At 54.8% G+C, this 12,155-nt stretch overlaps 1 protein-coding gene across 1 annotated transcript in view; it reads left to right on the plus strand.

Moving 5' to 3' along the window:
- SDC3 (syndecan 3) overlaps positions 1-10,594 on the plus strand; it is a 45,850-nt gene extending 35,256 nt beyond the window's left edge. Inside the window, 8 exon segments of the mRNA XM_086625891.1 lie at positions 6,337-6,370; positions 6,373-6,453; positions 6,702-7,306; positions 9,002-9,145; positions 9,147-9,185; positions 9,187-9,274; positions 10,427-10,518; positions 10,520-10,594. Coding sequence (XP_086482017.1) covers positions 6,337-6,370; positions 6,373-6,453; positions 6,702-7,306; positions 9,002-9,145; positions 9,147-9,185; positions 9,187-9,274; positions 10,427-10,518; positions 10,520-10,594 — 1,158 coding nt within the window.
- Positions 10,595-12,155: the final 1,561 nt, after the last annotated feature.

Here is a 12,155-nt window from a genome sequence, read left to right on the forward strand (position 1 = left end):
AGTGCCGGCATTGAGTGCACACGCAGCAAGTTTGCTGATGATACCAAGCTGTGTGCTCTGATGGACACGCTGGAGGGAAGGGATGCCATCCAGAGGGACCTGGACAGGCTGGAGAGGTGGAACTGTGAGAACCTCATGAAGTTCAACAAGGCCAAGTGCAAGGTCCTGCATGTGGGTCGGGGCAATCCCAAGCACAAGCACAGGCTGGGTGGAGAATGGATGGAGAGCAGCCCTGAGGAGAAGCACTTGGGGGTGTTGGGTGATGAGAAGCTCAACATGAGCCGGCAACGTGTGCTGGCAGCCCAGAAAGCCAACTGTGTCCTGGGCTGCATCAAAAGCAGCGTGGCCAGCAGGTTGAGGGAGGGGATTTGAGTGACAGGACGAGGGGCGATGGCTTTAAACGGAAAGAGGGGAGATTTTGATGAGATCTAAGGAAGAAATTCTTCCCTCTGAGGGTGGTGAGGCACTGGAGCAGGTTGCCCAGAAAAGTTGTGGCTGCCCCATCCCTGGCAGTGTTCAAGGCCAGGTTGGATGAGGCTTTGAGCAACCTGGTGTAGTGGAAGGTGTCCCTGCCCATGGCAGGGGGGTTGGAACTAGATGGTCTTGAAGGTCCCTTCCAACCCAAACCATTCTGTGATTCTATGAAATTCCGTGCCATGGAAAACCCTCTCTTGGGACTGGCAGTCCTCGGTGGTTTCACAGGCTTCACAGCCCAGCACTGGGGTTCCCGCTGGGGCATCAGCCATATCCCTCCTGCAGTGGGGTCGGGACAGTCTGTGACGCCATCTCTGGGGACCAGGGATTGCAAGGAACAGACCCAGCGTGCCTGGGGGGTCATGCCAGTGGGCTCCCTCCAACCTCGCTCTGTTCACGCAGAGCCTGCCGTGTCGAGTCTGAGGTCTGAGTGAAGTTCTCTTTCAGGACAACCCAGGCAGCTGTGTCTTTGCCGCGACACAGGCTGTGACGGATGGGGAGGCAGCCACAGGTTGGGAGGTGGGAGCTGCCATCCGGTGTGATTTGTGATTTCCTGGGCTGGCAAAATCCCCGTTCTTCTCTGCTTCGTCCCAGCCATGCAAGGGGAGCAGCCCCCCTTGATGCTGGGGGGAGGCTGGGGGCCGGTGCACGGCTGCGGGGCTTGCTGCACATGGAGTATTAACGATCTCAGCAGCAGTAAAGCCAAATAAACACCGGCTGTTCCCAAGATTTATTGTGTGAGCCTGACCTCATCCCATCAGGGCTGCAGCTGGGGCAGCCTGGCCAGGAGGAGGTTTACATCAGTGCCTTGGGAGTGGAGTGGCATGGGGGCTTTTTTGGGAATAATCGTGTCCCAGACTCTGCACTGGGAACACCTGGAGATGTTTCACGAGTCTTATCAATGAATCTTTGTGAAGCTTGGGGTCCCCCCCATGCCTGGTCCTGGCTGTGTGGTTATTCCAGGTTTTACGCTGGGCGGATGCAATCCTGAGATGAAGGATGCTGGAGAGGAGCAAAGGGTTACCCAACATCTGTTGCTGCTTGCCATGGTTTTGTATCACCAGCTCGCCCTGCACGCAGGAGCGCTCTGGGGCGGCCTTGGGAGACTTGGGGCCGAGCAAGAGAAGAGAAATTCTCTGCCATCCCACTTGAACTCCCGTTTCACGTCCCTGAGCAGCGAGAACACGCAGCTTTGCCAATATTGCAGCATGGTCATGCGGGAGCTGGTGTTACGTGCACTGAGCTGGCCAGGCAGCAGCTGGAGCTGGGTTGGGGCCATAGTCCCTCCTTGGTATAAACTCCACCAATCCTCTGGAGTCCACTTAGGGCAAAACCTGGCTGAGAACATCTCTGCTCTCACCGCAGGCTGGCGTGCGGGGGGCAGGCGTAGGCAAGATGTCCTCTCACATCAGGGGAGTTGTCTCCAGAGCGCGAGTTTTGGCCCCGCAAGGTGTTTTATTGCTGTGAAGTTTGTTCCTGCTGCAGTCAGCGGCTCCGGGAGATGGATCCCTGTGGGGCTGTGGCACAGATCATGCTCCCTCAACTTGGAGGCAGCGATGGTGTTGGCACAGTGCAGGGGATGTGGATCTGGGAGGAGGAAGACCTGGAGGAAGGGCTTCCAACTCCAAATCTCTGCATCATGTTGAGGGCCTCATGCTGCAGGTTGGAGCACAGCATTGGTCCGTGACCCCAGGAGGATGCTGGAGCTGGGCAGTGGTCCCTGGATACTCCTCCCTGGCCATGGGCTGAGCAGGGGGGTGCTGGGCTCAGTTGCTGTTTGAGCAAAACACAGGGATGTTATTCTCCTGGGAAGGTCTGCTTTTGGATTTGGGACTAGGCAGTTATCATTGGCATCTACCTATTTACTCTCACTGCATTGCTCCAGGCTCTCCTCCCGGGCAAAGCAGATCCAGGACATGCACCGCTTCTGCTGAGTCTCTCCACCCTGTGGGATGGATGGATGGATGGATGGATGGATGGATGGATGGATGGAGTGCTGGGACCACGCACTTCCATTTTCATTTCCTGGTTCAATGACAGGGATCCAGGGTGTCAGGGCTGGAGCTGCCTTGTCTGGTTCCAATTTAAGGGAGAAACTGGCTCGATGGAGCTGGGCCATGTGCTCCCATTACGGCGAGGCTTTGTCGGTCACGCAGAGAGAATCCCGCCTTCGGGGAGCTTGCCCGAGTGAGCTGGCAGGGATGAGGGGTGGTCTGGGGAGTGTCTTCTCATTCTTGGTGAACCTCAATATTTTTGGTGTAAAAAAATCAAAAGGCAAGTAAGAGCAAGTCCAAACATTTCTTCCTCCCACCCCTCAAACCTTGCCATTTTTCCTTGCTCTCCCATAAGTTTTTGGTGGCGTCTCATAATTTGGTGGGCTCCTATGAGTAGTGCACCCCATCAGCCTTCAACAGACACTGAACCAGCCCCTGTGTGTCCCCCAGGATCTCCTGGTCCCTGGCTTCCCTGCACTGGCCACAGGGACAGAGAAGTCCTGGATGGGCCATCTCACAGTAAGTGAGCTCCATAGCTCCATAGCTTTGTCCTGCTGACCCAGGAGGGACTTTGCCCCAAAGGTTTTGGAGTCAGTACAGGGGCTTCAAGGAAAACTTGCATGGTGAAACAAGGATGGTTCTTGAGATCTTTTGCTTCCGTCCACTGCCTTCCCCCTGGGCTACAGCAAATCCCATCTGGGCATCTTATTTGTTATTGCATTTTATTCATTTTGTTGTTGCACACCAGTTTATAGGCGAGACATCACTTCTTTAGCGAAATCACTTGGGCTGATCCTTGGTGCATCAGTTTTTCCCTACTTTTTACCACCTCCTCTCCAGGAGTTGAAGCCCATTCCTCCATAGCTCAGAGAAAAAGAGTATTTAAAATAATTCAGCAGCACTGAGTTCATCTCACTTGTCACCCATTGGTGCCCACCAAAGCTGCTCTATCGCTTCCCTCCTCAGCTGGACAGGGCAGAGAAATAAAACAAAAGGCTGGTGGGTTGAGATGAGACCAGGAAGATCACTCAGCGATTACTGTTATGGGCAAAACAGACTTGACTGGGGAAATTCATTTAATTTATTACCAATCAAAATCAGAGTAGGGTAATGAGAACATTAAATCTTAAAACACCTTCCCCTCAGCCCTCGTTTCTCTTCCCAGGCTTAATTTTAATTCCTGAATTCTCTGCCTCCTCGCCCTCCACAGTGCAGGGGAATGGGAGTTTCGGTCAGCTCATCACACGTTTCTGCCGTTCCTTCCTCCCCAGGGGGAAGACTCCTCACACTCTTCCCCAGCTCCAGTATGGGGTCCCTCCCATGGGAGGCAGTTCTCCATGAACTGCTCCAGTGTGGTTCCCCCGTGGGGTGACCAGTCCTGCCAAGAAACCTGCTCGAGCATGGGCTTTCCACGGTGTCACAGCCTCCTTCGGGCATCCACCCGCTCCAGTGTGGGGTCCTCTGTGGGCTGCAGGTGCACCTCTGCGCCACCATGGACATCCATGGGCTGCAGGACAGCCTGCTTCACCATAGTCTTCACCACGGGCTGCAGGGGAATCTCTGCTCCAGTGCCTGGACCATCTCCTCCCCCTCCTTCACTGCAGAGTGTCTGCAGAGTTGCTCTCACACATTCTCTCTCCTCTTTTCCAATGCAGTTCTGCAGGGTTTATTTTCCCTTCTGAACTATGTTATCCCAGAGGAGCTTCCACCGTTGCTGATGGCCTTGGCCAGTGATGGGTCCATCTTGGAGCTGGCTGGCACTGGCTCTATCAGATATGGGGGAATCTTCTAGCAGCTTCTCATAGAAGCCACCTCTGTAGCCCCACCACTACCAAAACCTTGCCATGCAAACCCAGCACAATTTCCAGGGAGAGAAAGCAAGCTTTTGCCTCGCAGGGACATGTTCCTTTCTCTCTTGACTACCTCCTGCCTCCATCCATCTCTCCTGATCTCTCCTCTCTCCAGGCTGTTTCCCCACACTGTGGCCATTGCTGGGCTTCCCAGCATCTCTGCAGGGTCGATGGGTGCTGACTCCCACATTCAGAGCACATCGCTCCCATCCTCAGCCTCGTGGTGCAGTGGGGTTTGGCCTCTGTGGCTCATCAAGGGGCCATGCGACTCCCAGTTCCCTGCGGATTAATTCTGGTGGACACCAGACTTCTCCAGTGAGCTGCTGGTGACCGTGTAGTTGAAACTCCGGGATGTTGCGTTATCTTTGGGGCAATGACTGAATCTTCCCAGTGATACGGAAAGCGCGCGGCGCGTTGGAGACTGGCAGGGCATGACGAGTGGCTGCGGTGATAGCGGAGAGCACTGCGGCCGCTGGAGATAACGGAATAGATCCAGCCAGAAAAGCTCAGCAGCACTTTCAGGAGAGACAGACACTTAAAAGCCCAACTCCCCTTGACCTTCCCGAGAGATTCATGTCCCCAGGAACGTGCTCACGCTGTCACCGTGGGCAGATGACACAAGTGGCACATTTGCAGCACCCCGTGACTACAGAGGTAGGGTTGGGGCAACAGACAGCTCCTTGGCTTGGGCAGCACTGTGGCAATGAGCTCGCAGCCCCTGGGAAGTGTTCTCCCACCTCCCAGCCCGAGCATCCTGCTGCGGCCAAGGGCTGCCAGGTTTCCTCTCCCTTGCCAGCTGATGGGCTCGAGGAGGAGATGTGGGGACAAAATGCGAAATAAATCCCAAATTTCTATGTCATGGGACCTTCTGGCTTTTCAAAACTCCTTTTTGTTCCAATCTGGGATGAAAACAAAGAAACTCGGAGCTATTGTCAAGAAAACGCTGTAATGGGTGAAGGGGACCCTTCAACCCCTTTATCTTAAATTTAAGTGCTAGCCTGGCTTGCTACATCTTGAAACATCTGATGCTGTCTTGCAGATCAAAGCCTCCTTGTTGAGTTGTAATGAGTGTCAAACTGTTTCCTTGCGACACAAACAGGAGACGCTTTGATCTGCAAAACAAGATGTTTAAGAGCCCTACAAGCAAGGGCTCTTCAAGTTTTAGCAGCAGTGGAATATTTGAAGGCTGATATTGCTTCATATTGAGACTTTCCAAGCTATGGCAGCTGATGGTGTGTGTTACTGTCACACCTGTGCCAGGAATCGCAGGAAAATCAGCTCAAACAAAACAACAGCAAGCTGGAGAACCGAACTGGTAATTTTTCTAACAGTTTCCAAAAGCAGTTGTCATTTTTTTTTCCGCCCTTTTCCAGAGGGCTTGTTTCCGTGGGAAATGTTATCGGAGTCAATGTGAGCACTCCACAAAATGTCAGCGTGTTTGGAAAGATAGAATCATAGAATAGAATCCTAGAATGGTTGGTTTGGAAGAGACCTGCAAGATCATCCAGTTCCAACCCCGCTGCCATGAGCAGGGACACCCTCCACTACACCAGGTTGCTCAAAGCTCATCCAGCCTGGCCTTGAACACTTCCCAGGGATGGGGCAGCCACAACTTCTCTGGGCAACCTGCTTCAGTGCCTCAGCACCCTCAGAGGGAATAATTTCTTCCTTAGATCCCATCGAAATCTCCCCCTCTTTTCCGTTAAATCCATTGCCCCTTGTCGTATCACCAGATACCCTTGTAAAAGTCCCTCTCCAGCTTTCCTGTAGGCCCCCTTCAGGTACTGGATTTGCAGCAGTGAATTGTTTTGGGGAAAAAAAAACATGATTCTGTCACGAACACCATGGTTCAGATGGAGAGTGATACCTGCACTCCTGCACTCTCAGTCTTGCTTTTCCCTGGCCCGTTTAAACCCGTGTGTGGTCCCCCGAGAGCTGTCTGGGGGTATCTGTGCAGGCACTGGTCTTGATTTGGTCAGGCTGGAGCTGCTCACGTGTGTCTCTCTGCTTGGCTGCAGGCTCAGCGCTGGCGCAACGAGAACTATGAGAGGCCTGTGACCTGGAGGGCTCCGGGGACGATGACCCCTTTGGGGATGATGAACTGGACGATGTCTACTCAGGCTCCGGTTCGGGGTGTGAGTAGCTGCGGGGTTCCTGGGGAAGGGTCCCTGGGGTGCCTGGCTGTGGGTTTGGTGGGACTGGAGAGGGCCTTGCTGTGGGATGTAAGCCCCCCACACATGAGAATTTGCAGCCCTTGGTTTCTGTTGAGCCTCAAAACAGTCCATGCTGTCGTTTTTTTTGGGGTGAGGCCAGGTCCATGTCAGCCCTGGGAAATGTTGGGGCAGCAGCAGATTCACCCTTCACTCTTCTCCCTCTCTTTCAGATTTCGAGCAGGAGTCGGGGCTTGAGACAGCAGTGAGCCTCACCACGGACACGTCCGTCACGCTCCCCACCACGGCGGCCGTGCTGCCTATCACCTTGGTGCAGCCCGTGGCAACCCCCTTTGAACCATTCCCTGTTGAGGACACCACCCCCGAGCAGACAACCAGCATCTTGTATATGCCCAGGATGACAGAGACACCAGTGATCCCCAGTTGGAAAGCAACCACCACCAGTACCACTACTAGCGACTCCCCTACCACCACGACCACCACCACAACAACCACGGCCACCACCACCACCACCGCGGCCACGACCACCACCAGCACCACCATGGCCACTGCCAAGCCCACCACTATCCGGAGGTTCTTGCCCCCCTTTGTCACCAAGGCAGCCACCACCCGGGCCACCACCCTGGAGACACCCACCACCTCCATCCTTGAAACCAGCACACCAACAGAGGTGGTCACGTCACGGCTTGTCCCCACCAGCACAGCTAAGCCGAGGTCTCTGCCAAAACCAAGCACCTCCAGGACTGCAGACCTCACAGAAAAAAGCACTGCCTTGCCATCCAGTCCTGCCACGCTGCCGCCCACAGAAGCCCCCCAGGTAGGAGGCAGGAGCCCTTCTCACCTGCTGAAGGGCTCGTGGGCAGTGTTTGAAGCCAAGTGATGGTGATGGGAAGCCTTTGGGGTTGATCCATCCTTAGCCAGTTGCTCAGAGGGCAGTCAAGCCAGGTTGGGCTCTTCCCAGCACTGCGGAGAGTGGAACATTTGGGGAGCTGGAGAAGGGAGATTAAAGGATGGGGGGTTCAGCACGGGCAGAGCATCGTGGTGGGATTGGCATGAGAGCTGAGAAGGGCACCCAGGCGTATACCATGTGTCCCCCATGCTCCAGAGCAGCTTCCCCAGGCAGGAGGGGAGCAGGGCTGGGGGTTCCACCACCCCGTGGGGAAAGAGTGGCTGTCCTCCAGGTTCGGTGTCCAGGCTCACCATTCCCCAACTTACAGCCCGTCAGTGGGAGGCCCAAACGCTCCGCAATTACAGCGTGACGGTGCGTTCCCAGCCCGTCGGGTGTCCCGAGCAGGGGATTTGATCCGCTGATCCATCTCTCGTTCAGAGCCCCTCGGGGGCCATTTGGAAACCGCTTTGACTGAAAGGTGGAGTGATTCGTCTAAACTGGTCCCTCTTTTCTGCGTACGTGTGTGTGTGCGCAGCGCTCGGGGCTCTCGCTGACCTGCAATTAATCTCTGTCACACAAACGCTCGCTTGTGGGAAGCAGCGAGCCGTGCGCTCGTGCCGGGGGCAGCCTGACATGGAGAGGGCTCCTCGTCCGCCCCGGCTTCGACCCATCGAGCGCTTTGCTCATCCTGGTTTGTAACATCCCGAGGCAGCTGAGGAGGGAGCTGTTTGCCCCGCAGAGGAGGGATCTCGGGGAGGTTTTGCTTGGGGATGCTCAGTGCCGTCCAGCTCAGGATGTGGACACGTAGCAGGTCAGGCTGATGGGACAAGGGGGAAGGTCAGGATTTGGCCCTGAGGGAGCTGCAGGTATGGGGATGCGCAGGAGGCAATGAATAGGTCAGGGTTGGGCTGGAGGGGGATGGAGCAGCTCATCTGCCTGGCCCATGTTTGCCGTCCTGGCTGGGTTCTCCTCCTTGCCAAGGGGGCTTGGTCAAGGACCGCGGCAAGGAGCTGGTCTGGCTCCATGTCCTGGGTGAGAAGGACCCATCTTCCTGCTCCTGCCCTGTGCTACAGGGCTGCAACTGTAGGAGCAGGTTGAAGAGAGAAAAAGGAGAGGGAAAGGACCCCTGTGGGCTCATCTGATGGCATCTGATCCTTACGCTTGTGAAGTTGCTGTAGCACAACGGTTGCATCACTTCATGTCTAGCAAGGAGGCATCTTTGAGATGTTTCAGTCGGCCATCAGTCTACCCTGGGGGCAGAGAGCCCAAATGAGGGTCTGGGATGAGGGTCTCTCCTTAGGGGAAGCTGCAGCAAACAGGTGAGAGTTTGTGCATCTCCAGGGCACCCGGGATGGGGACAGACGAGAATGGTCCAGCTCAGCCACAGTGGCCTCAGCCTTTGGTGACCATCGAGATGTGGGGTTGTGTTGCTTGCTGCAATATAACCGTCCACTTCATTGACACAGGGAAGGGACATCCCAATGTTATCCCCCATGATCCTGTGGAGAGGGCCACCCTGTCATCGGTACTGTGATGCCCTTCCTCTGGACACATCAGAGCTGCTGGAGGCAGGAACCACCCTTTGGTCCTTGTCCCCTGCTCCATCTTGTCCTTTCTTCCCAGATGGAGCCAGGGGAAGTGACGACAGTCCTCGACAACGAGCTGGAGGTCCCGGTCAGCAGCGGCCCCAGCGGGGACTTTGAGATCCGGGAGGAGGAAGAGACGACTCGTCCCGAGCTCGGTAACGAGGTGATGGCTGTGGTGACAACCGCCGTCGGGACCTGGGCTGGGCAAGAACGCAGAGACCAGGGCTGATCGACAACACGATAGACTCCGGTAACTCGGCTGCTCAGCTCCCCCAGAAAAACATCCTGGAGAGGAAAGAAGTGTTGATAGGTGAGACTGGAGGCCATGGGCTTGTAGGGGAAGAGTTGATGTGTTTGTGGGAGGGGTGGACAGCTGGGCTGGCCATGGCCCAGGAGAGGGGTTGGTCTTTGGCAGGACATCGGGGTAGGATGGAGGCTGAGATAACCCACACTCACCTGCCAAAATAGGTCCAGGGCCTGTGCTGGGGGATTCCCAGGGGTCTTTGTCTTTGCTGAGAGAGTGCAGAGCTGTGCCTAATTTGCTTTGCTGAGATGGATTTCCAGAAAAAAAATAGGATGTTAGTGGAAAGGTTGTGCTACACGGTGCTGGCTGAATACCACCCAACCACCTCTGACTGCTGAGGAGGAGAGTGGGCCCCTGGGAGGGCCACTTGTCCCAGAGGGACATCAGAGACGGGGCAGAGGTGTCAGTGTCTCACCACCAGCTGAAGGGAGATGGAGGTGATGGCATGGCAAAGCAGCTATTGTTCTGGTGGTCTTCAGCTGAGCGTGGTGGATGCTGGCAGGCACTCAGATGAGCAGCTCTTTGGGGGACTTTCTGCATCCTCCTCGCACGAGGTTACAGCCTTGTTGAAGCTCCTTGAATCACACAATTGCATTAGCCCCTCACTCTTATTTTTATTTTTCGTAACCATAGATGTCAGGAGAATCACAGAATCACAGAATGGTTTGGGTTGGAAGGGATCTTCAAGATCATCTAGTTCCAAGCCCCCTGCCGTGGGCAGGGACACCTTTCCCTAGATCAGGTTGCCCAAAGCCTCATTCAACCTGGCCTTGAACACTTCCAGGGATGGGGCAGCCACAACTTCTCTGGGAAACCTGGTCCAGTGTCTCACCACCCTCAGAGTCAAGAATTTCTTCCTTAGATCCAATCTAAATCTCCCCTCTTTCAGTTCAAAGCCATTGCCCCTTGTCCTGTCACTCCACGCCCTTGTCCAAAGCCCCTCTCCAGCTTTCTTGTAGCCCCTTAGGTACTGGAAGGTGCTGGAAGGTCTCCCCGGAGCCTTCTCTTCTCCAGGCTGAACAACCTCAACTCTCTTAATCTTGCAAAGCAAAAAACCAAGTTAGAATCCGAAATGATGCCCCCCAAATTATTTTTGCCGAAAGCCAGGCTGGGTCTGCGGGGCGGCGCTGACGGCTGTGCCTCTTCTCTGTGTTGCAGCGGTGATCGTGGGCGGCGTGGTGGGAGCCCTCTTCGCTGCCTTCCTGGTCATGCTGCTCATCTACCGGATGAAGAAGAAGGACGAAGGCAGTTTACACGTTGGAGGAGCCCAAGCAAGCCAACGTGACGTACCAGAAGCCCGACAAGCAGGAGGAGTTTTACGCGTAGAAGGAGAACCTGGCGTGCCTCGTGCTCCCTCCCTCCCACTTCAAACTCTCCCTCCTCCTCTACTTCATCCAGTCTTTCTCTTTCTCTCTCTCTGTCTCTCTCTTTTTTGGATCAGACTGTGAATTTAAAAAGCAAAACCCGCAACAGCGAAAGGAGAAAACACATCTGTGGCATGACGAAAAACCAAGTGCCCAGAGCATCGCCGAGTTCAGACCGAGTACCGCTGGCCTTTCCGCAGCGGGGTGGACGGGGCAAGAAGCCAACGCCGAGGAACCCGTGCCCAGGGAGCGCCCTGGCAAGCGCGGGACAGGACGATCAGGCTGCCAACGGCAGCTGGAGGTCACTGGGCTTTTCCCACCAACACAACAGACTCTGGGATCCGGACACGTTCTACCAGCCCTGGGGTGCAGGGGGGTTGGTTTGGATTTATCTTCTTTTTTTTTGTTCCCTTCAGAAAGAAGGGAGATTTCTTTCCTTCCCTCCCATTTTTATTTTTTATTCTCTTTTTGAATGGGGTTGGTTGCTTTGCAGGACTTACCTTGCTCACTGCTTCTATTTGAAGAGAGGACGCAACTCTCAAATACGCTTCGAACCTTGAAAAAAAGCACAAGGGGCTGGAATACCTGATGCCCCAGGGTTTGCTCTTGGAGTGGGGAAGAAAAAAATAAAATTACAAACATGGCCAGTATGCTGGAAATGATCTCTTTAGATCAACTCTTCGGAGAGTTTGTGGAGCAGCAAGAAGGTGCATTGGGGCATCTCATGCTGCTCCCCTCCTGCCACCACCTTTCTTCACTGCGTCGCTGTGCACAGCCAGAGACCTTAAACCTTATAAACATCACGTGTCGCCGGCCGCTGAGGGGTTTGGTTGAGAAGGGACCTTGCTTTTGCTGGGTTTTCACTGTGACCAATAAAACTCAGCTTGCGCAGTACGACCGACAGCATTGGTTTTGAAACGGAGCGGGACGTTGCTTGGTGGGGAGTTGGCAGGGAGAGGAGTTGGAAACGGAGAAGCTAAATCCTCTCTCCAGTTCCTCCAGAGGGGACGACAAAACTCGACAAGGCGTGAGATGCAGCATAAGAAAAGAAACGACCCCTCGGGGGTCGGGCAGGGGTCCCTGCCAGGCTACTTGCACCCAGAAGGTGAGGAAGGTGAGGCAAAGCGGTGGTTTTCCCTCCTCCCCGGTCAGCCCCAGGGCAGGTTGGCTGCTACATATCTTATACAAGACCCAGGATGGATGGTTTGTGTTTCTTTTGTTGTTGCTTAAGTTCCAGTATAACCCGCGGGGCACCCAGGAGCCTGAGAGCAATAGATCCTGGAAGCCATCATCACCCAAGTGCAGCAGTTTCCCCTCTGAGGCTACCAAAGGTGCAGAGCAGCAGAGCCTGACCCAGAGCCCAACTGTGCCTTCTAGAAAGGCTAGATTTTTTGGAGCAATCTCTCTGCAGAGAAAAGTCAATTAGATATTTCAGTGAGTTGGCTTTTAATTAGCTGAAGCGCTGTTTGCGATGCAGTCAAGGAGCTCTGTTTTCACGATGGTTGCTATCTCGATGGTGTCCC

The sequence above is a fragment of the Tauraco erythrolophus genome, chromosome 24 (assembly GCF_009769465.1).
Source record: "Tauraco erythrolophus isolate bTauEry1 chromosome 24, bTauEry1.pri, whole genome shotgun sequence".
In the NCBI taxonomy this organism is placed as follows: Eukaryota; Metazoa; Chordata; class Aves; order Musophagiformes; family Musophagidae; genus Tauraco; species Tauraco erythrolophus.